We start from the raw sequence: 22,730 nt of genomic DNA on the forward strand, positions 1-22,730 counted from the left end.
CTGATGGGAGATATACAGGGAGCCTATAGGGAACACAATAGGAGATCTATAGGGAGCACAGTGGGAGATCTATAAGCAGCACTGCAGGGAGCCTATAGGCTTTACAGCAATCCTATGGAGTCCCTATAGCAAACCCAAACCCTATAGCAACTCCCCAGCCCTATAGCACTGTGAGAGTCTATATGGGGCACCCTACAGGCGCTGAGGCACCCTATAGACACCCTATAGGCCCCTCACATTCCATAGGCTCCCTGTGTGCAGTGTGGGAGCCCTGGGGCCCGGTGTGGATAAGGCATAGGGGCGGGGGGGGCTATAGGTGCCAGGGGGCTATAGGTGCCGTGGGACTATAGGTGCCAGGGGGCTATAGGTGCCAGGGGGCTATAGGTGCCGCGCCTGCCGCAGGTGCTGTGCGTGCTGGCGCTGGTGTGCTACGGGGCGTCGCGCACACCGGGCTACGCCGGCCTGGCCGTCTGCGAGCTGGTGTTCGCCTCCCTGGTGCTGCTGGCCTGGGCCTGCCGCCTGCCCCCCCGCCTCACCGTGGTGCACTGGGGCTGGACCGTGAGTGGGGCTGGGAAGGCTTGGGGGGGGGGCTAGGGGGTGTTTGGGGGGGGCACTGGGGGGATAAGAGGGGGTTTGGGGCGGGCTGGGGGTAGTTTGGGGGGCACTGGGGGGATAAGAGGGGGTTTGGGGGGGGCTGGGGGTAGTTTGGGGGGCCACTGGGGGATAAGAGGGTGTTTGGGGGGGGCTGGGGGTAGTTTGGGGGGCACTGGGGGATAAGAGGGGGTTTGGGGGGGCTTGGGGGATGTTTAGGGGGTCACTGGGGGGATTAGAGGGGGTATGGGGGGGCCTGGGGGACGTTTAGGGGGCCACTGGGGGGGATAAGAGAGTGTTTTGGGAGGCCTGGGGGACGTTTAGGGGGCCACTTGGGGGGATAAGAGGGTGTTTGGGGGGGCTGGGGGACATTTAGGGGGTCACTGGGGGGATTAGAGGGGGTTTGGGGGGGCCTGGGGGACGTTTAAGGGGCCACTGGGGGGGTTAGAGGGGGTTTGGGGGGGCCTGAGGGGTGATGGGGGGACACTGGGGGGGTGTTTGGGGATTTTGGGGGCCATAAGGGGGCTAAGAAGGGGTTTTAGGGGGGCTGGGAGGCCATTGGGGGGATAAGAGTGGGGTTTGGGGGGATCTGGGGGGTGTTTGGGGGCCTGGGGGGTGTTTGGTGGGGGTCTGGGGGGCCATTGTGGGGAATAAGAGGGGGTTTGGGGGAAGCTGGGAGGTGTTTGGGGGGTAATTAGAGGGGTGAGAGGGGCCTTTAGGGGGGTGAGAGGGGGTGTAGGGGGTTTTGGGGTACTTGGGTGGGTTAGAGGGCGCTTGGGGGGGGTCATGGGGGTCTTTTGGGGGGATAAGAGGGGGGCTTGGGGGGGATCACACTCTGTTGTGTCCCCCCCCCCAGGACTTCATCCGCTGTGTCATTGGGTGCCTCCTCTTCCTCATCACCTCCCTCATCGTCATCATCGGGCACCGGGACGGCGCTGGCACCGCGGCCGGGGTGAGAAGGGGGGGAATGGGGGGTGCAGGGGAATTTGGGGTGCACTGGGGAGGGGCCTAAACTCTGTGTTTCTTTGTCACCCCCCCCAAAAGGTATTTGGGCTCCTGGCTGGGCTCCTGCTGGGCTACGATGCCTACATCACCCTGCCCACCCGGCAGGGCCACAGCGCCGCTCCTACTGGTGTGTACTGGGAGGACTGGGATGGGGTGGGGGGCAGGGGAAGGGTGCTGCTTTACAGGGGACTGGTTATTGAGGGTTCCTAACACCCCCCCCACTTTGTGTCTGTCCCCACAGAGTCCCCGGATGGCGCCTGAACCCCCCCCAATCCACACAGAGACACCCCAAAACACCCCCCACCAGCCAGGGGGGGTGTGGGGGACGACGACCTGCCTTAAATTATTGGGTGGGGGTGGGTGGGGGGAGCCAGATGCCTGGGTGTCCCCCTACATGGGGGTTGTGTTAGTGCTTAAAGCAAAGTGGGGGAGGAATAGGGGTAGATAGGGGGGACCCTTCAGGGGGAACACCCCCCACACCCCCCCCCAAACTGCCTTCGCAAGTGCCTTGAACCGCCCGTGCCTCAGATTCTCCCCAAGGAGTCACCTTCTCCCTTCTCCTGCCTCAGTTTCCCCCTGGGGAGTCACTTTTTCCCCCCTTCTGCCTCAGATTCCCCATGGGGAGTCACTTTCCCCCCCTCTCTCACCTCAGATTCCCCATGGGGAGTCACTTTCCCCCCTCTCCCACCTCAGATTCCCCATGGGGAGTCACTTTCCCCCCACTCCCACCTCAGTTTCCCCTTGGGGAGTCACTTTCCCCCACTCCCGCCTCAGATTCCCCTTGGGGAGTCACTTTCCCCTCACTCCCGCCTCAGATTCCCCTTGGGGAGTCACTTTTCCCCCTCTTCTGCCTAAGATTCCCCCTGAAGAGTCACTTTCCCCCCTCTTCCGCCTCAGATTCCCCCTGAAGAGTCACTTTCCCCCCACTCCCACCTCAGATTCCCCCCTGAAGAGTCATTTCCCCTCACTCCCCCCTCAGATTCCCCATGGGGAGTCACTTTCCCCTCTCTCACCTCAGATTCCCCTTGGGGAGTCACTTTCCCCCCACTCCCACCTCAGATTCCCCTTGGGGAGTCACTTTTCCCCCTCTCCCGCCTCAGATTCCCCATGGGGAGTCACTTTCCCCTCACTCCCACCTCAGATTCCCCCCTGAAGAGTCATTTCCCCCCTCTCTCACCTCAGATTCCCCATGGGGAGTCACTTCTCCTCCCCTCCCGCCTCAGATTCCCCATAAAGAGTCACTTCCCCCCCTCTCTCACCTCAGATTCCCCACGGGGAATCACTTTTCCCTCACTCCCGCCTCAGATTCCCCCCTGAAGAGTCATTTCTCCCCCCCTCCCGCCTCAGATTCCCCTTGGGGAGTCACTTTCCCCCCTCTCCTGCCTCAGATTCCCCCTGGGGAGTCACTTTTCCCCCCCTCCCGCCTCAGATTCCCCATGGGGAGTCACTTTTCCCCCTCTCCCGCCTCAGATTCCCCATGGGGAGTCACTTTTCCCCCCCTCCCGCCTCAGATTCCCCATGGGGAATCACTTTCCCCCCACTCCCACCTCAGATTCCCCCTGAAGAGTCACTTTCCCCTCACTCCCGCCTCAGATTCCCCATGGGGAGTCACTTTCCCCTCATTCCCGCCTCAGATTCCCCTTGGGGAGTCATTTCCCCCCCTCTCTCACCTCAGATTCCCCATGGGGAATCACTTTCCCCTCACTCCCGCCTCAGATTCCCCTCAGGGAATCACTTTCCCCTCACTCCCGCCTCAGTTTCCCCTTGGGGAATCATCCCCCCCCTCAGTTTCCCCTCAGAGTCACCTCCCTCCCCATTTTTAACGCGATATACGGAAATAAACGAGTTTTTTCACTGCAATACCAGCTCTGCCGGCTCTTACTGCGATGACAGGAGGGCGGGAAGGCGTCTTACAGCTTCTAGACGAAGCTTTATGGCGGCTGCCCCGTACGAGCCCTGCAGGCGCCGGCCGGCAGCGCGCATGCGCAGAGCGGGAAAAGGCGGGAAGAGGCGCCGCACGGAAAAGGCGGGAAGGCGCCCGCGCATGCGCGCTGCGCACCGCCGCTCCCTTCACCGCCTACACCCCCCCCCTCCTCTCCTCCCCTCACCGCCGCCTCCGCCTTTCTACCGCCTCTTTCTTCCCGGTTCCGGCCGTTCTCTCGGTTTACGGTGCGACAGGGAGTGCTCCGTGCTCCGGTAGGTCGGTGGGGTTACCGGGCGTTGCGGTTGGGGCCTGGGCGAGGCGAGTAAGGGGGGGGGGGGGTGGAAGAAGGAGGAGGAGGCCGAACACACGCACTGCGCATGCGTCAAGCTTTACACCGGGGGCGGGGGAGTGGAGGATGGAGGGGAAGGGGGGGGGGGGGGAAGGCTGTCGCGCTGCGCATGCGCACTGCCCACACGAGAGCCGGCTGCGCTGTGCGCATGCGCGGGGGGCCACATGGGCGCCCCATAGTAAACACAGCGGGACGCACAATAACCGCAGCAGGGAGCTAATTAGCGGTAATTAGAGGGTTGGGAGTGATTAGACAGCATCCAGGGCGCCTCTCCGTGGTCTGCAGAGCTGCCTGGTCTCCTGGGATCCCTCTATTTGGGCAGGAAGGCTCCGGAAAGGGGGTTTGTTTACGGTAGGACCTACAGGAAGGGGCCATGGGTCGCTCCTCCAAGGACAAGCGGGACATCTACTACCGGCTGGCCAAGGAGGAGGGTTGGCGCGCCCGCAGCGCCTTCAAGCTGCTCCAGCTCGACCAGCGCTTCGGCCTTTTCCAGGGTAAGGGGCTTACTAGAGGCTCCCCGGGGTGTTGGGTTGGGTGGGAGGGGTGTAGGGAGCACCCGGGTATCGTGTGATGGGTGTTGTGGGGGGGTCTGTGTGTGTCTGTCACCCAGGGGTGCGTCGGGCTGTTGATCTCTGTGCTGCCCCCGGGAGCTGGAGTCAGGTGCTGAGCCGCAAGCTCAGGTGGGTGTTGGGGCGGGGGGGGGCACTGGGAGGATTGGGGGGGGGGGAGTGGGGGTAGGGGTGTCGGTTTGGGGGTTCTGAGGGGATAATGGGCTCAGTTTGGGGGTGGGAGACCTGAATTGGGGGCTCTGGGGGGCTTTGGGTCCCAGTTTGGGGGGTGGGAGTCCCAAATTGGGGGCTCTGGGGGGCTTTGGGTCCCAGTTTGGGGGCTGGGGGTCCCAAATTGGGAGCTCTGGGGGGCTTTGGGTCCCAGTTTGGGGGGTGGGAGACCCAAATTGGGGGCTCTGGGGGGCTTTGGGTCCCAGTTTGGGGGGTGGGAGACCCAAATTGGGGGCTCTGGGGGCTTTGGGTCCCAGTTTGGGGGGTGGGAGAGCTAAACTGGGGGCTCTGGGGGGCTTTGGGTCCCAGTTTGGGGGCTGGGGGTCCCAAATTGGGAGCTCTGGGGAGTTAGGAGTCTGACTTTGGGGCTGGGGGGGTCCCAGTTTGGGGGCTCTGGGGAGCTGGAGGTCCCAGTTTGGGGGCTGGGGGTCCCAAATTGGGGGCTCTGGGGAGCTGGAGGTCCCAGTTTGGGGCTGGGGGGGTTCCCAAGCTGAGGGGGGGGAGTGGGGGGTGTCATGGTTTAGGGGTGCTGTGGGGACTGGGAGTCCCAGTTTGGGGAGCACTTGGGGTGGGGGGTTCTAGGGTCTCCCCTGGGGTGGTTTTGAGGGTTGTGGGGTCCCTGAGGGGGGTGGTTTTTGGGGGGGGGGGGGGGGGCAGAGGGGGTGTTGGGGACCCCCTGACCACCCCCCAGGGGCTCCCCGGAGTCCCCAGTGCAGGTGGTGGCAGTGGATCTCCAGGCCATGGCCCCCCTCCCAGGAGTGCTGCAGATCCAGGGGGACATCACCAAGGTGGGTACCCCCCCCCAAAAACCCCAGTAACCCCCCCCGACCCCCCCTCAAAACCCCAGTACCCCCCCCATTCCCCTCAGACCCCACCCAGACCCCTCCAAACCCCAGCAGGGGCATCCCAAGGGGGGTCTCTCTCCCCTTACAACCCCTATACCCCCCCCAAATCCTCTGGGGATCACCCCAAACCCTACCCCCCCCCCTAAATCCCATCTGCCCCCCCAAAAAAAGACCCCCACCCCCTTTACTGACCCCCCCACCCCCCCCTTTTTTAGGTCTCCACAGCCCAGGAGATCCAACGCCACTTCGAGGGGCACCCAGCTGACCTGGTGGTGTGTGATGGGGCTCCTGATGGTGAGTTTGGGGGGGATGGGGGTCCTTGGGGGGGGGTTGGGGAGCACTTTAAACCCCCCCTGAACCCCAAATTTCCCCCCCACACCCCTTCTTTCCCCCCCCACCCCTCAGTGACAGGGCTACACGACCTCGACGAGTACATCCAGGCTCAACTCCTGCTGGCAGTAAGGCTTTAAAACCCACCCCCCACCCCCCAAAAACCCACCTCAACCCCTCAGGGATCCCCTAAACCCTTTGGGGGACCCCCAAAATACCCCCTTATTGGGGTGGGGGGGTAAAGAAACCCCCCTTCCCCCTTCCCCAACCCCTCCAGGCGCTGAACATCACCACCCACGTCTTGAAGAAGGGGGGCACCTTCGTGGCTAAAGTAAGTCCCTGGGGGGGGTTCCCCCCTAAAAATTACCCCCCCCTCTTAAAAAAGGGGGGTGCTGACACTCTCCCCTCCTCCCTGAACCCCTCTTTTTCCTCTGGGAACCCCCCAGATTTTCAGGGGGAAGGATGTGACCCTCCTCTACTCCCAACTGGGGCTCTTCTTCCCCGACGTCACCTGCGCCAAGCCCCGCAGCAGCCGCAACTCCAGCATCGGTCAGGACCCCCCCCCCTTCATTTTGGGGTCCCCCCTTCATTTTGGGGGCCCCCCCCCTTGGTTTTTGGGGGTCCCCTTCTCTTCTAGAGGGTCCCCTGAATATCTTTGCCCCCTCCTCACAGAGGCTTTTGTTGTCTGCCGTGGCTACAGCCCCCCTGAGGGCTACGTGCCCACCATGGACAACCCCCTGCTCGACCCCGATGCGGGTAAGGGGGGGGGGGGGCTACTCCTGGGGGGGTTTTGGGGGGTCTCTGAGGGGTTTTTGGGGGGTCCAAGAGGTTTAAGGGGTCCCCTGAAGTTTTGGGGTTGGGGTCCATGAGGTTTGGGGGGTCTCTGAGGGTTTTGGGAGGGGTTTAAGGGGTCCCCTGAAGTTTTGGGACTGGGGTCTCTGAGGGTTTTATGGGGGGGTCTCTGAGGGGTTTTGGGGGGGGTCTCTGAGGGGTTTTGGGGGGGGTCTCTGGGGGGTTTTGGGGGGTTCTCTAAGGGGTTTTTGGGGGGTCCAAGAGGTTTAAGGGGTCCCCTGAAGTTTTGGGATTGGGGTCCAATAGGTTTGGGGGGTTTAAGGGGTCCCCTGAAGTTTTGGGACTGGGGTCTCTGAGGGTTTTACAGGGGGGTCTCTGAGGGGTTTTGGGGGGGGTCTCTGAGGGGTTTTTGGGGGGTCTAAGGGGTTTAAGGGGTCCCCTGAAGTTTTGGGATTGGGGTCCATGAGGTTTTGGGGGGGGGGGTCTCTGAGGGTTTTTTGGGGGTCCATGAGGTTTAGGGGGGCTCTGAGGGGTTTTGGGGGGGTCTCTGAGGGTTTTGGGGGGGTTTAAGGGGTCCCCTGACGTTTTGGGATTGAGGTCCAAGAGGTTTTTGGGGGGGGTCTCTGAGGGGTTTTTGGGGGTCCAAGAGGTTTTGGGAGGGGTCTCTGAGGGTTTTGGGGGTCTCTGAGGGGTTTTTGGGGGGTCCAAGAGGTTTAAGGGGTCCCCTGACATTTTGGGGTTGGGGTCCAATAGGTTTGGGGGGTCTCTGAGGAGTTTGGGGGGGTTTAAGGGGTCCCCCTGATGTTTGGGGGGGGGTCTCTGAGGGTTTTTTGGGGGGTCTAAGGAGTTTAAGGGGTCCCCTGAAGTTTTGGGACTGGAGTCCATGAGGTTTGGGGGCTGCCTGGGGGGTTTTGGGGGGGGTCCCTGGGGTTTTTGGGGTCCCTGGGGGGATTTGGGGGGGTCCTTAGGGGGAGTTTGGGAGGGTCCCTGGGGTTTTTGGGGTCCCCAGTGTTTTGGGGGGGGGTCCCTGGGGTTTTTGGGGTCCCCAGTGTTTTGGGGGGGGGGTCCCTGGGGGGGTTTTGGGGTCCCTGGGGGGATTTGGGGGGGGGGGGGGGTTGTCCCTTGGGTTTTTGGGGTCCCTGGGGGGATTTGGGGGGGGTCCCTGGGGTTTTTGGGGTCCCCAGTGTTTTGGGGGTGGGTCCCTGGGGGTTTTTGGGGTCCCTGGGGGGATTTGGGGGGGGGTCCCTGGATTTTTTGGGGGGGTCCCTGGGGTTTTTGGGTTCCCAGTGTTTTGGGGGTGGGTCCCTGAGGGGTTTCTGGGGGGGTCCCTGGGGGTTTTGGGATCCCTGGGGGGGGTGGGGTCCCTGGGGGGGGTCCCTGGGGGTTTTTGGGGTCCCCAGTGTTTTGGGGACCCCCCATCACCCCCTAACATGCCCCCCTTCCCCCCCCCCAGGCCTGTCCCTGTCGCAGCTCTCGGGCCCCTCGCGGGTGATCGTCCCCTTCGTGGCCTGTGGGGACCTGAGCGCCTACGACCCCGACCGCACCTACCCCCTGCAGGTACTGGGAGCACTGGGAGGCACTGGGAGGGCACTGGGACCCCTTTAGGATCCCCACTCTGGGCTCTGGAGCACTGGGAGATACTGGGAGGGGTTCTGGGAGCTTCCTGCAGCTACTGGGAGATACTGGGATATACTGGCAGGGGTTCTGTGGGCTTCCTGCAGCTACTGGGAGCACTGGGATATACTGGGAGAGTGATATTTAGCCTTTAGTAGGTACTGGGGTATACTGGGAGGGGTTCTATGAGCTTCCTGCAGCTACTGGGAGATACTGGGAGGGGTTCTGGGAGCTTCCTGCAGCTGCTGGGAGATACTGGGATATACTGGGAGAGTGATATTTAGCCTTTAGTAGGTACTGGGCTATACTGGGCTATACTGGGAGGGGTTCTGTGAGCATCCTGCAGCTACTGGAAGCACTGGGATATACTGGGAGGGTACTGGGAGGGGTTCTGTGAGCTTCCTGCAGCTACTGGGAGCACTGGGCTATACTGGGAGGGTACTGGGAGGGGTTCTGTGAGCTTCCTGCAGCTACTGGGAGGGTACTGGGAGGGGTTCTGTGAGCTTCCTGCAGCTACTGGGAGCACTGGGATGTACTGGGAGGGGTTCTATGAGCTTCCTATAGTTACTGGGAGCACTGGGATATACTGGGAGGGCGACATTCAGCCTCTAGCAGGTCCTGGGCTGTACTGGGAGGGTCCTGGGCTGTACTGGGAAGGTCCTGGGCTATACTGGGAGGTACTGGGTTATACTGGGAGGTCCTTTTCCCCCTCCTCCCCCAGCTGGACCCCGAGAAGCCCTACAGCTACCTGCCCCCCCCGGCGCCCCCCATCGCCCCCCCCTACGCCCGGGCCTGTTTCCTGCGCCGGCACCAGCGGCTGGCGAGCGTGCGAGGGCCCTCGTGCCCCTCGTGCAAGGGGGGGGGCGTGCAAGGGCCCTCGTGCCCCTCGTGCAAGGGGGGGGGCGTGCAAGGACCCTCGTGCCCTTCGTGCAAGGGGGGGGGCATGCAAGGACCCCTGTGTGAGGAAGAGGAAGGAGCCCCGTGCCCCTCGTGCAAGGGGAGGGGCGTGCAAGGCCCCCTGTGTGAGGAGGGAGCAGGACCCTCGTGCAAAGGACCCTCGTGCAAGGAAGAGGAAGGAGCCTCGTGCAAGGGGAAGGGCGTGCAAGGACCCCTGTGCGAGGAAGAGGAAGGAGCCCCGTGCCCCTCGTGCGAGGGGAGGGGCGTGCAAGGACCCCTGTGTGAGGAAGAGGAAGGAGCCTCATGCCCCTCGTGCAAGGGGAGGGGTGTGCAAGGACCCCTGTGTGAGGAGGGAGCAGGACCCTCGTGCAAAGGACCCTCGTGCAAGGAAGAGGAGGGAGCCTCGTGCAAGGGGAGGGGCGTGCAAGGACCCTCGTGCGAAGGGAGATCCTCGTGCAAGGAAGAGGAAGGTGCCTTGTGCCAGGGAGTGGACGTGCAAGGACCCCTGTGTGAGGAGGGAGCAGGACCCTTGTGCAAAGGACCCTCGTGCAAGGAAGAGGATGGAGCCTCGTGCAAGGGGAGGGACGTGCAAGGACCCTCGTGCAAGGAGAGAGCAGGACCCTCGTGCAAGGAAGAGGATGGAGCCTCGTGCAAGGGCAGGGGCGTGCAAGGACCCTCGTGCAAGGAAGAGTAAGGAGCCCCATGCCAAGAGGAGGGTGTGCAAGGCCCCCCGTGCACAGGAAGACCCCCGTGCAAGGAGGAATCATGCCCCTTGTGCAAGGAAGAGGATGGAGCCTCGTGCAAGGGGAGGGGCGTGCAAGGAGAACCCTCGTGCAAAGGCCCCCTGTGCAAGCCACTGCACCACCTCCCCCTCTCCCCCTGAGCCCCCCGTGCAAACCCAACCCCTCCCCACCTCCCCCGAGCCCCCCCTCGTGCAACCCCCCCTTGCACACGCGTGTGCAACACCCCCCCCCCTAATAAACCCCCCCAACTCCTCCATCCAGCCCCCCACCACCTTTATTCCATCACCAGGGGCTGAGCCAACAGCCTCCCTTCAACCTGGGGGGGGGGGGTCCCATGGGGGTTTGGGGGGGTCCCACGAGGTTTGGGGGGATCCCATGGGTTTTGGGGGGTTGCAGGGGGAGAGGGGGGGGGTAGTCAGACCCCCCCACCCCCTGGAATTTGGGGAGGGGTCAGTCCTTGCCCCGCGACGCTTCGGCGTTGGCGCGGAGCACGGCGCCGGGGCTGGGGTAAGGGCGCTGTTGGAACAGGGGTCCAGCTGCTGTTGTATCAGCCCCTGTTTTGGCTTCGTTCCTTTTAGGGAGCCCAGTTGACCACGTCCCCCTAAAATAGAGAAAGGGGGGGGGGTCACTTAAGAAACCCCCTCCCCAAATTTGGGGTCCCCCCCCTACCCCAAATCAAAGCCTCACCGGGGCGCGTCCGAGTAGGCGCTGGGGTCCATGGGGTCCAACTCCTCGTCCTTACGGCTGCCTTTGGGGGGGGAATAAGAGGAGGGGGGGTTAAATTTGGGGTTCATCCCCTCCTTAGAAGGGTGAGGACCCCCCCAGCACCCCAAATTTGGGGGTGGGGGGGTTGGGATGGGGGTGCTGGCACCCACTTTTCTTGCTCTTGGGGTAAGGCGCCAGCTCCTCGCGCCGGTGGAAGCGCCGCGGCTCCCGGGGGGCTTCCTCCTTCTCGTAGCTCCTTTCAGGGGGTTCCTCAGGTTCTGCTGGGGGTGGGAGGGGACACACCCCTTATTTTGGGGGTCCCCTATAGGATTTGGGGGGGGTGGGTGACCTGTGGGACCCCCCCCCCAGACTCACCTTGTCCCCCCTTGAGCCTCTTGGCCGCCTTGGTGATGACGGAGTTGGGGTCGTTTGGGGACAGCCAGGACACCAGGTCTGTCTCCACGTTCCAGTAGTAGGGCAGACCGCTGTAGGGGGGGGATGTATGGATCCTATAGGGGGTCCTATAGGGCGCTGGAGCCCCCAGGAGGGGTCCCTGCAGCCCCTATAGCCCCTGGGAGGGGTCCCTGCAGCCCCTTTAACCCCCTGGGAAGGGCCTTGCAGCACCTGTAGCCCCCAAGAGGGGTCTGTGGGGCACCTATAGCTGCCTGGGAGGGGTCCCTGTGGCACCTATAGCCCCCAGGAGGAGTCCCTGTGGAGCCTATAGCCCCTGTATAGGGTCCCTACAGCCCCTATAGATGCTGTGCAGGATCCCTGCAGCCACTCTATAGGGTTGCTGTGGCCCCTATGGATCCTGTGAAGGGCCCTATAGAGCCCTCTGGACCCTATATAGGGTCCTTGTAGCCCTTGCATAATGTCCCTATGGCCCCTATAGATCCTGTTTGGGGTTTCTATGGCCCCTTTAGACCCTCCGGCCCCCGTTCGGGGTCTCTGTGGCTCCTGTAGCCGCTGTATGGGGTACCTATAGCCCCTATAGATGCTGCATGGGGTCCCTACGGCCCCTCTAGCCCCTATAGATGATGTGTGGGGTCCCTATAGATGATGTGTGGGGTCCCTGCAGCCCCTATAGATACTAGATGGGGTCTATAGAGCCCCTATAGAGGATGTGTAGGGTCCCTGCAGCCCCTATACATAATGTGTGGGGTCCCTGCAGCCCCTATAGATACTGGATGGGGTCCCTGCAGCCCCTACAGATACTAGATGGGGTCTATAGAGCCCCTATAGATGCTGCATGGGGTCCCGATGGCCCCTCTAGCCCCTATACATGATGTGTGGGGTCTCTGCAGCCCCTCTAACCCCTATGTGGGGTCCCTATGGCCCCTATAGATACTGGATGGGGTCTATAGAGCCCCTACAGCTGATGTGTGGGGTCCCTACAGCCCCTACAGATACTAGATGGGGTCTATAGAGCCCCTATAGATGATGTGTGGGGTCCCTACGGCCCCTATAGGTGATGTGGGGGGGGTCCCTACGGCCCCTATAAGTAATGTGTGGGGTCACTGCAGCCCCTATAGATACTAGATGGGGTCTATAGAGCCCCTATAGATGCTGCATGGGGTCCCTATAACCTCTCTAACCCCTATATGGGGTCCCTACGGCCCCTATACATAATGTGTGGGGTCCCTGCAGCCCCTATAGATACTGGATGGGGTCCCTGCAGCCCCTCTAGATACTGGAGGGGGTCTATAGAGCCCCTATAGATGCTGCATGGGGTCCCTGCAGCCCCTATAGATGCTAGATGAGGTCTATAGGGCCCCTACAGATCCTGGCTGGGGTCCCTACGGCCCCTCTAGCCCCTATAGATGATGTGTGGGGTCCCTGTAGATGATGGTCCCTACAGCCCCTATAGATCCTGTAGGGGGTCCCTCCAGCCCCTATAGATGCTGTGTGGGGTCCCTCCAGCCCCTATAGATACTGTAGGGGGTCCCTCCAGCCCCTATAGATCCTGTGTAGGGTCCCTCCAGCCCCTATAGATCCCGTAGGGGGGGTCTCACCAGGTGGGGTCGATGACCTTGTACCAGGGGGGGGGCAGCCCCTCCAGCCGCGAGGCCTCGTAGTCCACGTGGGCGTCGTCGTAATCCTCGGCGATGATCTCCTCCTCCGGCTCTGCGGGGAGGGGGCGTGGCCAGCGGTAAGCCCCGCCCACGGGCCGCACAAGTCACGCCCCCCCGCACCAAGCCACGCCCACACTGAGCCACCCAGGCACCTGCTGTGGCCCAGCCCAGCCACCCACCAGGCCACGCCCCCCAAAGACCAAGCCACGCCCACTCCACCACAAGCCACGCCCACACAGGAACCCCCGGCCAATCACGGTCCTCCCAAAGCCAGACCACGCCCCTTCTCCATAAACCCGCCCACAGATGCACAGCCCAGCGCTAAGCCACGCCCACACGCAGCATCAGCCAATCAGGCCACGCCCCCTCCCGCCAGGTCCCACTGCGCCCCCCCGAGGCCACGCCCCCTCCCGCTAAGCCACGCCCCCACGCAGCAACAGCCAATCACGCCACGCCCCCTCCACCAGGCCACACACCCCCTCCCGCAAAGACCACGCCCCCTCCCATGGCGCCGCCGTAGCCACGCCCCCTCCAGCCAAGGCCGTGGTGTAGCCACGCCCCCTCCCGCCTGGCCACGCCCTCCAACCAGCCCCGCTGCTGCCGTGGCCACGCCCCTTCCCGCCAGGCCACGCCCCCTCTCAAGACCCTGCCATAGCCCTGCCCCCTCCAACAAGGCCACGCCCCCTTTCAAGACCCTCCCATAGCCACGCCCCCTCCCATGGCCCCGCCTGACCACGCCCCCTCCCAAGGCCTCGCCGCGGCCACGCCCCCTCCAACAAGACCACGCCCCCTCACGCCGAGGCCACGCCCCCCTCACGCCAGACCGCGCCCCCTCCCAAGGCCCCACCGCGGCCACCCCCCCTCCAACAAGGCCCCGCCCCCTCTCGCAGTGGCCACGCCCCTTCCATCCAGGCCACGCCCTCTCCAACAAGGCCCCGCCGCGGCCACGCCCCCTCCAGCAAGGCCGCGCCCCCTCCCGCCAAGGCCCCGCCGCTCCCGCCGTGGCCACGCCCCCTCCAAGGCCCCGCCCCCTCCCGCCGTGGCCACGCCTCCTTCCTCCGGGCCACGCCCCCTCCAGCAAGGCCGCGCCCCCTCCCGCCAAGGCCCTGCCGCTCCCGCCGAGGCCGCGCCCCCTCCCAAGGCCCCACCGCGACCACCACCCACCCCCCCCCCCCCCGGCCCACGCCGCCTCCCCGCTGCCCCCCCCACCCCCCCAACCCCCCTCCCCGGTGCTCACCGGGCTCCACGTGCTTGAGCAGCCCGCGCTTGGCCAGCCGGGACTGCAGCGCCACGGGCAGCGGCATCGCCTGGGCCTGCGGGGCAGCACCGGGACCCCCCCGGGACCCCCCCCCAACAACCAGCCCGCGGCCCTGACCGGCCCCGCCGCCGCCGCCGCGCTCCTCACCCACCGCCAGTCACGTGAGGGACGGCGGCCAATCAGCGGGCAGGAAGCCGGCCGCACCGCGTGACCCGGGCGCGGCCAATCAGGAAGGGGAAGGTGGGAAGGGCGCTATGGCGGCGCGCGGCTCCCACATGGGCGCCGCCATCTTGCCGTACGGAAGGGGCCCGAAGGGGGGCGGATGTGGGCGTGGCCTGCGGGGTGATTGACAGGCCGCGGAGCCCAGGGAGCCCCTCCCTCCCCCCCCCACCCTGTGAGGTCACGAGGCGGGGATGACGTCATAAGCGCCCTTTATTGAAGCATCCCTGCCCCCCCCCCTTCCCTATGGGGGGGTCAAAGGTCACAGTGCAGAGGTCAGGGGTCCCTGAGGCCACGTGGGGCAGTGGGGGGGGGTCAAAGTGCAAAGGTCACGGGGTCAGAGGTCAAGGGGGGGTCGGGGGGCACCAGGGGAGCCCAGCGGGGTGGGGGAGGGGCACAGGGGGTGGGGTCAGAGGTCACCGGGGTCAGAGTTCAAGGGGGGGTCAGGGGTCAGCAGGAGAGCCCAGGGGTGGGGGAGGGGCACAGGGTGTGGGGTCAGAGGTCACCGGGGTCAGAGGTCAAGGGGGGGTCAGGGGGCACCAGGAGAGCCCAGCGGGGTGGGGGAGGGGCACAGGGGGTGGGGTCAGAGGTCATGGGGTCAGAGGTCAAGGGGGGGTCAGGGGTCACCAGGAGAGCCCAGCGGGGTGGGGGAGGGGCACAGGGGGTGGGGTCAGAGGTCATGGGGGTCAGGGGTCAGGGGGCACCAGGAGAGCCCAGCGGGGTGGGGGAGGGGCACAGGGGGTGGGGTCAGAGGTCACCAGGGTCAGGGGTCAGGGGGCACCAGGAGAGCCCAGTGGGGTGGGAGGTCAGAGGTCAAGGGGGGGTCAGGGGTCACCAGGAGAGCCCAGTGGGGTGGGGGAGGGGCACAGGGGTGGGGTCAAAGGTCACCAGGGTCAGAGGTCAAGGGGGGTCGGGGGCACCAGGGTCAGAGGTCACGGGGGTCAGGGGTCAAGGGGGGGTCTGGGGTCACCAGGAGAGCCCAGTGGGGTGGGGGAGGGGCACAGGGGGTGGGGTCAAAGGTCACCAGGGTCAGAGGTCACCAGGGTCAGAGGACATGGGGTCAGAGGTCAAAGGGGGTCAGGGGTCACCAGGTCATGGGGTCAGAGGTCAAGGGGGTCAGAGGTCACCAGGAGAGCCCAGTGGGGTGGGGGAGGGGCACAGGGGATGGGGTCAGAGGTCACCAGGGTCAGGGGTCACCAGGGTCAGAGGTCAAGGGGGGTCAGGGGTCACCAGGAGAGCCCAGTGGGGTGGGGGAGGGGCACAGGGGGTGGGGTCAGAGGTCACCAGGGTCAGGGGTCATGGGGGTCAGAGGTCACGGGGGGCCAGGGGTCACCAGCTCAGAGGTCACCGGGGTCAGAGGTCACCGGGGAGTGTGTGTGGGGGGAGGGGAAGGTCAGGCCAGGACGCAGCCGCGAGCGCGGGGCGGCGGCCGGGGGGTGGGGCGGGTGGGGGAGGGGCGGGTGCCGGGGGGTCGGAGCTGTGGGGGGAGGGGGATGGGCTCCCCCAGGAACAGCCCATCCGAGGAGGAGGAGGAGGAGGAGGAGGAGGAGGGGGAGGGGGAGGGGGAGGCCGAAGGCCAGCGGGGGGGATGGGCGCCCCTCCCCCCACCCCTCCCCCCACCCCTCCTCCTCCTCCCCTCCCCCACCTTCTCCACCCCCGGGGGGGGGAGGGGAGAAGAGGGGTCGCCCCTTGAAATCTGGGGTGGGGGAGGGGAAGGGGGTGGGGGAGGGGTGGGGGGTGGGGGAGGGGCGGGGGGGAGGGGCGGGGGGCTGAGGCCGCCCCCAGCTCGGGCATCGAGTGGCGGTGCCGCCCCCCCCGCCGGAAACGGGGCTCCAGGCCTGGGGGGAGGGGCAAAGGGGGGGTCAGGGGGGACCTCCCAGTGCTCCCAGTAACAGCCCCAGTGCTCCCAGTAACGCCCCCAGTGCTCCCAGTAACACCCCCAGTGCTCCCAGTAACAGCCCCAGTGCTCCCAGTAACACCCCCAGTGCTCCCAGTAACGCCCCCAGTGCTCCCAGTAACAACCCAGTGCTCCCAGTAACAACCCCAGTGCTCCCAGTAACACCCCCAGAGCCCACCGGCAGCCTCCCAGTGCACTCCCAGTGCCTCCCAGTCCCCTCCCAGTTACCCCCAGTGCCTCCCAGTCCCCTCCCAGTTACCCCCAGTCCCCTCCCAGTGCCTCCCAGTCCCCTCCCAGTTACTCCCAGTCACTCCCAGTCCCCTCGCAGTTACACCCAGTGCCCCCCAGTCCCTTCCCAGTCCCCTCCCAGTGCCCCCCAGTACCCTCCCAGTGCCCCCCAGTGCCCCCCAGTCCCCTCCCAGTGCCCCCCAGTCCCCTCCCAGCCCCTCCCAGCGCCTCCCAGTCCCCCCCAACACCCTCTCAGTCCCTCCCAGTCCCCTCCCAGTGCCTCCCAGTCCCTCCCAGTCCCCTCCCAGCGCCTCCCAGTCCCCTCCCAGTGCCCCCCAGTCCCCTCCCAACCCCTCCCAGTCCCTCCCAGTCCCTCCCAGTCCCTCCCAATCCCCTCCTAGTCCCCCCCAACACCCTCCCAGTCCCCCCCAACACCCTCCCAGTCCCCTCCCAGTTACCCCCAGTTGCTCCCAGTCCCCTCGCAGTTACACCCAGTGCCCCCCAGTCCCTTCCCAGTCCCCTCCCAGTGCCCCCCAGTACCCTCCCAGTGCCCCCCAGTGCCCCCCAGTCCCCTCCCAGTCCCCTCCCAGTCCCTCCCAGTCCTCCCCAACACCCTCCCAGTGCCTCCCAATCCCCTCCCAGTCCCCTCCCACTGCCCCTCAGTGCCTCTCAGTCCCTCTCAATGCCCCCCAACACCCTCCCAGTGCCCCTCAGTCCCTCCCAGTCCCCTCCCAGTCCCCTCCCAGTGCCCCCCAGTCCCTCCCAGTCCCTCCCAGTCCCTCCCAGTGCCCCCCAGTCCCTCCCAGTGCCCCCCACTCCCCTCCCAGTCCCCCCCAACGCCCTCCCAGCGCCTCCCAGTGCCCTCCCAGTCCCTCCCAGTCCCCCCCAACGCCCTCCCAGCGCCTCCCAGTGCCCTCCCAGTCCCTCCCAACACCCTCCCAGTGCCTCCCAATCCCCTCCCAGTCCCTTCCCAGTCCCTCCCAGTCCCTCCCAGTCCCCTCCCAGTCCCTCCCAATCCCCTCCCAATCCCCCCCAACACCCTCCCAGTGCCCCCCAGTCCCCTCCCAGCACCTCCCAGTCCCTCCCAGTGCCCCCCAGTCCCTCCCAGCCCCTCCCAGTCCCCTCCCAGTCCCTCCCAGTGCCCCCCAGTCCCCTCCCAGCCCCTCCCAGTCCCTCCCAGTGCCCCCCAGTCCCCTCCCAGCACCTCCCAGTCCCTCCCAGTCCTCCCAGTGCCCCCCAGTCCCCTCCCAGCCCCTCCCAGTCCCCTCCCAGTCCCTCCCAGTGCCCCCCAATACCCTCCCAGCACCTCCCAGTCCCTCCCAGTGCCCCCCAGTCCCCTCCCAGTGTCCCCCAGTCCCCTCCCAGCACCTCCCAGTCCCTCCCAGTGCCCCCCAGTCCCCTCCCAGTGCCCCCCAGTCGCTCCCAGTCCCCTCCCAGTCCCTCCCAGTGCCCCCCAGTCCCCTCCCAGCCCCTCCCAGTCCCCTCCCAGTCCCTCCCAGTGCCCCCCAGTCCCCTCCCAGCACCTCCCAGTCCCCTCCCAGTCCCTCCCAGCCCCTCCCAGTCCCTCCCAGTCCCTCCCCCCCCCCCCTTCTACCTGCGGGCGGGCCCCCCCCCCATGAGCGGCGCGCGTGGCGGGGGGCGGGGGGGGCGGGGCGGGCGCGGCGCGCGCAGGCGCGCGAGCAGTAGAGCTGCCCGGCGCGCGGCAGGAAGGGCAGCCCCAGCAGGGGGCGCCCGCACGCGGCGCACCGGAAGCAGCCGGGCAGCGCGTGCCAGTGCTGCCCCTCGAACGTCATCAGCCCCTGCTCGAGACCTGGGCGAGACCAACGCCCGGGGGCCGGGGGGGGGGGTCAAGGGGGGGTCAAGGGGGGGAACCCCGAGCTCCAGACAGCCCCAGACCCCCCAAAACCACCCCAAACCACCCCAAACCACCTCTAAGGACCCCCCAAATCCACCCCAAACCCCCCCAAACCCCCTCTAACACCCCCCAGGACCCCCCAAATCCACCCCAAACCTCCCCAAACCACCTTTAACACCCCCCAGGATCCCCCAAATCCCCCCCAAACCCCCTCAACCCCCCCCAAACCACCTTTAACACCCCCAGGACCCCCCCCAAACCCCCTTGGGACCCCCCAAATCCCCCCAACCCCCCCCCAAACCACCTCTAACAACCCCCAGGACCCCCCCAAACCCCCTTGGGAACCCCCAGGACCCCCCAAACCCCCCCCCAACCCCCCCCAAACCACCTTTAACACCCCCCAAGACCCCCCCAAATCCCCCCAGAGACCCCCCAAACCCCCTCTAACCCCCCTCTAACCCCCCCCAAATCCCCCCCAACCCCCTCTAACACGCCCCAAACCCCCTCTAACCCCCTCTAACCCCCCCCAAGACCCCCAAATCCCCCCCAAACCCCCTTGAGACCCCCCAAAACCCCCCAAACCCCCCCAGAGACCCCCTCCAAACCACCTCTAACACCCCCCAAGACCCCCCAAATCCCCCCCCAACCCTCCTCTAACACACCCCAGGACCCCCCAAATCCCCCCAACCCCCACAGAGACCCCCAAACCACCTCTAACACCCCCCAGGACCCCAAACCCCCTTGAGACCCCCCCAGAGACCCCCCAAAACCCCCCCCAAACCCCTTTGAGACCCCCCCAACCCCCTCTAACACCCCCCAGGATCCCAAAATCCCCCCAACCCCCCCCCAGAGACCCCATAAACCCCCCCCCAAACCACCTCTAACAACCCCCAGGACCCCCCAAACCCCCTTGGGACCCCCCCAGGACCCCCCAAATCCCCCCAATACCACCCAGAGACCCCCCAGACCACCCCAAACCACCTCTAACACCCCCCAGGACCCCCCAAACCACCTCTAACACCCCCCAGGACCCTCAAATCCCCCCAGAGACCCCCCAAACCACCTCTAACACCCCCCAGGACCCTCAAATCCCCTCAAGACCCCCCAAATCCCCCCCAAACCCCCCCAAACCACCTTTAACACCCCCAGGACCCCCCAAACCCCCTCTAACCCCCCTCCAACCCCCCCAGGACCCCCCAAATCCCCCCAACCCCTCTAACACCCCCCAAACCCCCTCTAACCCCCCTCCAACCCCCCCAGGCACCCCAACCCCCTCTAATCCCCCCCAGGACCCCCAAACCCCCTCTAACCCCCCCCGGGATCCCCCAAACCCCCTCTAACCCCCCCCCAGGACCCCCCAAACCCCCTCTAACCCCCTCTAACCCCCCCCAAACCCCCTCTAACCCCCCTCTAATCCCCCCAGGCACCCCCAAACCCCTCTAACTCCTCCCAGGCCCCCCCCAAATCCCCTCTAACCCCTCCCAAGACCCCCAAACCCCCTCTAACCCCCACCAGGCCCCCCAAACCCCCTCTAACCCCCCTCTAACCCCCCCCAGCACCCCCCAAACCCCCTCTAACCCCCCCCCAGGACCCCCCAAACCCCCTCTAACCCCCCTCTAACCCCCCCAGGACCCCCAAACCCCCTCTAACCCCCCCCAAATCCCCCCAGAGACCCCCCAAACCCCCTCTAACCCCCCCCCAGGACCCCCCAAATCCCCCCCAACCCCCTCTAACACCCCCCAAACCCCCTCTAACCCCCTCTAACCCCCCCAAGACCCTCCAAACCCCCTCTAACCCCCCCCCAAATCCCCCCAGAGACCCCCCAAACCCCCTCTAACCCCCCTCTAACCCCCCCCAAACCCCCCCAAACCCCCTCTAACCCCCCCAGGACCCCCCAAACCCCCTCTAACCCCCCCCAGGACCCCCAACCCCCCCCAGGACCCCCCAAACCCCCTCTAACCCTCCTCCAACACCCCCCAGGACCCCCCAAACCCCCTCTAACCCCCTCTAACCCCCCAAGGACCCCCCAACACCCCCCCAGGACCCCCCCAAACCCCCTCTAACCCCCCTCTAACCCCCCCCAGAACCCCCCAAACCCCCTCTAACCCCCCTCTAACCCCCCCCAAACCCCCCCAAACCCCCTCTAACCCCCCCCAGCCCCCCCAAAGCCCCCCCCCCCCAGCTGACCGATGGGGTCCCCGCAGGCGTCGCAGTAGTGGGCGTGCCGGGCCTGGTAGCAGGGGGGGCAGTAGGGGCGGGCCGTGGCGCAGGAGGTAGCGACCCCCCCCAGGGGCCCCTCGCACTCGAAGCAGCAGAAGTGCCGCAGGTGCCAGTGACGCCCCTCGGCCTCCGTGCACTGCGCCGCGAAGATGATCTGGGGGGGGCAGCAAGAAGGGGGGGGAGAGGTCATACAGCCCCCCCATTGGGTCATACAGCCCCCCATCTGGTCATACACCCCCCCATCTGGCTGTACACCCCCCCATCGGGTCATACAGCCCCCCATCGGATCATACACCCCCCAAACCAACCATAACCCCCCCATTGGATCATACAGCCCCCCCATCTGATCATACACCCCCATCTGATCATACACCCCCCCATCTGATCATACAGCCCCCCCAAACCAACCATAACCCCCCCCATCGGATCATACAGCCCCCCCATTTGGTCATACACCCCCCCATCTGGCCATACAGCCCCCCATCGGATCATACAGCCCCCCCATCTGGTCATAGACCCCCCCATCGGATCATACAGCCCCCCATCTGGTCATACACCCCCCCAAACTGACCATAACCCCCCCCATCGGATCATACACCCCCCCATCTGGCCATACACCCCCCATCGGATCATACACCCCCCCATCTGGCCATACAGCCCCCCATCGGATCATACAGCCCCCCATCAGATCATACACCCCCCCATCTGGTCATACAGCCCCCCATCGGATCATACACCCCCCCATCTGGCCATACACCCCCCCATCGGATCATACACCCCCCCATCTGGTCATACACCCCCCCATCTGGTCATACACCCCCCATCTGATCATACAGCCCCCCCATCTGGCCATACAGCCCCCCATCTGATCATACAGCCCCCCCATCTGGCCATACACCCCCCCATCTGATCATACAGCCCCCATTGGATCATACACCCCCCCATCTGGTCATACACCCCCCCATCTGGTCATACACCCCCCCAAACCAACCATAACCCCCCCATCAGATCATACACCCCCCCATCTGGCCATACAGCCCCCCATCTGGCTGTACACCCCCCATCTGGTCATACAGCCCCCCCAAACCAACCATAACCCCCCCATCGGATCATACACCCCCCCATTGGATCATACACCCCCCCCATCTGGCCATACAGCCCCCCATCGGGTCATACACCCCCCATCTGGCTGTACACCCCCCCCATCTGGTCATACACCCCCCATCTGGCCATACAGCCCCCAACAGGTCATACACCCCCCAAAACTGACCATAACCCCCCCCAAACTGATCATAACCCCCCCCCAAACTGACCATAACCCCCCATCTGGCCATACACCCCCCAATCTGACCATAACCCCCCCAAACTGATCATAACCACCCCAAGCCAACCATAAACCCCCAAATTGATAACCCCCCCCAATCTGACCATAAACCCCCAAACTGACCATAAACCCCCCCAAACTGATCATACCCCCCCAAACTGAACACAACCCCCCCAAACTGATCATAAACCCCCCCAATCTGACCATAACCCCCCAAACCAACCATAACCCCCCCAAATTGACCATAACCCCCCAAACCGACCATAACCCCCCCAATCTGACCATAACCCCCCCAAACTGATCATTAACCCCCCCAATCTGATCATAAACCCCCCTAAACTGACCATAACCCCCCAATATGATCATTAACCCCCCCAAACTGACCATACCCCCCCCCAAACTGACCATAACCCCCCTAATCTGACCAGGACCCCCCAAACCCCCCCAAAACCCCCCAAAACCGACCCCTAGGACCCATTTACCCCCCTCAGGACCCCTCCCCAGACCCCTTTCCCCCCCAGGCCCACCTCGTCGCAGGCCTGGCAGCGCGGGCGCCGCGTCTCGGCGTGGTGCCGCCCGCAGTACACCCCCAAAACCCCCCCAGGACCCCCCAAACCCCCCAAAACCGACCCCTAGGACCCCTTTAAGACCCTCAGGACCCCTCCCCAGACCCCTTTACCCCCCCAGGCCCACCTCATCGCAGGCCTGGCAGCGCGGGTGCCGCGTCTCAACGTGGTGCCGCCCCCAGTACACCCCCAAAACCCCCCAGGACCCCCCAAACCCCCCAAAACCCACCCCCAGGACCCCTTTATCCCCTCAGGACCCCTCCCCAGACCCCTTTCCCCCCCCAGGCCCACCTCGTCGCAGGCCTGGCAGCGCGGGCGCCGCGTCTCGGCGTGCTGCCACCCACACTACACCCCCAAAACCCCCCAGGACCCCCCAAACCCCCCCAAAACCCCCCAAAACCGACCCCTAGGACCCCTTTAAGCCCCTCAGGACCCCTCCCCAGACCCTTTTACCCCCCCCCAGGCCCACCTCATCGCAGGCCTGGCAGCGCGGGCGCCGCGTCTCGGCGTGGTGCCG

General features: G+C 65.5%; 4 protein-coding genes across 6 annotated transcripts in view; 2 read left to right on the forward strand and 2 right to left on the reverse strand.

Annotated features, from left to right (window-relative positions):
- The window catches only part of PLP2 (proteolipid protein 2), a 3,140-nt gene extending 1,211 nt beyond the window's left edge, over positions 1-1,929 (forward strand). The window contains exons 2-5 of the mRNA XM_084277862.1: positions 403-558; positions 1,448-1,543; positions 1,636-1,723; positions 1,838-1,929. Coding sequence (XP_084133988.1) covers positions 403-558; positions 1,448-1,543; positions 1,636-1,723; positions 1,838-1,857 — 360 coding nt within the window. The 3' untranslated portion in view covers positions 1,858-1,929. The remainder of the gene's footprint in view (positions 1-402; positions 559-1,447; positions 1,544-1,635; positions 1,724-1,837) is intronic.
- A 2,103-nt stretch (positions 1,930-4,032) lies between these two features.
- On the forward strand, positions 4,033-10,108 carry FTSJ1 (FtsJ RNA 2'-O-methyltransferase 1). Of its 2 annotated transcripts, none has more exons than XM_084277864.1 (10): positions 4,033-4,363; positions 4,480-4,549; positions 5,340-5,436; positions 5,709-5,787; positions 5,899-5,951; positions 6,068-6,154; positions 6,270-6,372; positions 6,496-6,579; positions 8,069-8,172; positions 8,951-10,108. In XM_084277864.1, exons 1-10 carry the CDS (start codon positions 4,243-4,245, stop codon positions 9,818-9,820), a joined length of 1,668 nt encoding a protein of 555 aa, XP_084133990.1. In that variant the 5' UTR covers positions 4,033-4,242; the 3' UTR covers positions 9,821-10,108. The 2 variants fall into 2 exon arrangements, with proteins under 2 accessions (XP_084133990.1, XP_084133991.1); XM_084277865.1 differs by having other exon boundaries at positions 4,035-4,363; positions 6,101-6,154.
- Positions 10,109-10,125: 17 nt separating this feature from the next.
- PQBP1 (polyglutamine binding protein 1) lies at positions 10,126-14,074 on the reverse strand. 2 transcript variants are annotated; one of them, XM_084277867.1, is made up of 6 exons: positions 13,884-14,074; positions 12,587-12,698; positions 10,950-11,059; positions 10,745-10,852; positions 10,557-10,617; positions 10,126-10,470 (listed from the first exon to the last, which is right to left on the reverse strand). In XM_084277867.1, the coding sequence occupies exons 1-6, from the start codon at positions 13,948-13,950 to the stop codon at positions 10,320-10,322; spliced, it is 609 nt and encodes a 202-aa protein (XP_084133993.1). In that variant the 5' UTR covers positions 13,951-14,074; the 3' UTR covers positions 10,126-10,319. The 2 variants fall into 2 exon arrangements, with proteins under 2 accessions (XP_084133993.1, XP_084133992.1); XM_084277866.1 differs by having other exon boundaries at positions 10,745-10,855.
- A 250-nt stretch (positions 14,075-14,324) lies between these two features.
- TTC5 (tetratricopeptide repeat domain 5) overlaps positions 14,325-22,730 on the reverse strand; it is a gene marked incomplete at its 5' end in the record, with an annotated part of 20,141 nt that continues 11,735 nt past the window's right edge. Inside the window, 4 exons of the mRNA XM_084277848.1 lie at positions 14,325-15,961; positions 17,843-18,058; positions 20,291-20,477; positions 22,175-22,279. Coding sequence (XP_084133974.1) covers positions 15,477-15,961; positions 17,843-18,058; positions 20,291-20,477; positions 22,175-22,279 — 993 coding nt within the window. The 3' untranslated portion in view covers positions 14,325-15,476. The remainder of the gene's footprint in view (positions 15,962-17,842; positions 18,059-20,290; positions 20,478-22,174; positions 22,280-22,730) is intronic.

The sequence above is a fragment of the Gallinula chloropus genome (genome assembly GCF_964237585.1).
Source record: "Gallinula chloropus genome assembly, chromosome: 37".
Classification (NCBI taxonomy): Eukaryota; Metazoa; Chordata; class Aves; order Gruiformes; family Rallidae; genus Gallinula; species Gallinula chloropus.

Coding starts and splice junctions, on each gene's coding strand:
- FTSJ1 (XM_084277864.1), top strand. CDS start 4,243: ATGGGTCGCTCCTCCAAGGACAAGCGGGACATCTACTACCGGCTGGCC. Junction 5,952..6,067: donor AGGCTCAACTCCTGCTGGCA/GTAAGGCTTTAA, acceptor GGGGGGGTAAAG/AAACCCCCCTTCCCCCTTCC. Junction 8,173..8,950: donor ACCGCACCTACCCCCTGCAG/GTACTGGGAGCA, acceptor CTCCTCCCCCAG/CTGGACCCCGAGAAGCCCTA.
- PQBP1 (XM_084277866.1), bottom strand. CDS start 13,950: ATGCCGCTGCCCGTGGCGCTGCAGTCCCGGCTGGCCAAGCGCGGGCTG. Junction 12,699..13,883: donor GCTCAAGCACGTGGAGCCCG/GTGAGCACCGGG, acceptor CCCTCCCCGCAG/AGCCGGAGGAGGAGATCATC. Junction 10,856..10,949: donor GAGGCTCAAGGGGGGACAAG/GTGAGTCTGGGG, acceptor TCCCACCCCCAG/CAGAACCTGAGGAACCCCCT.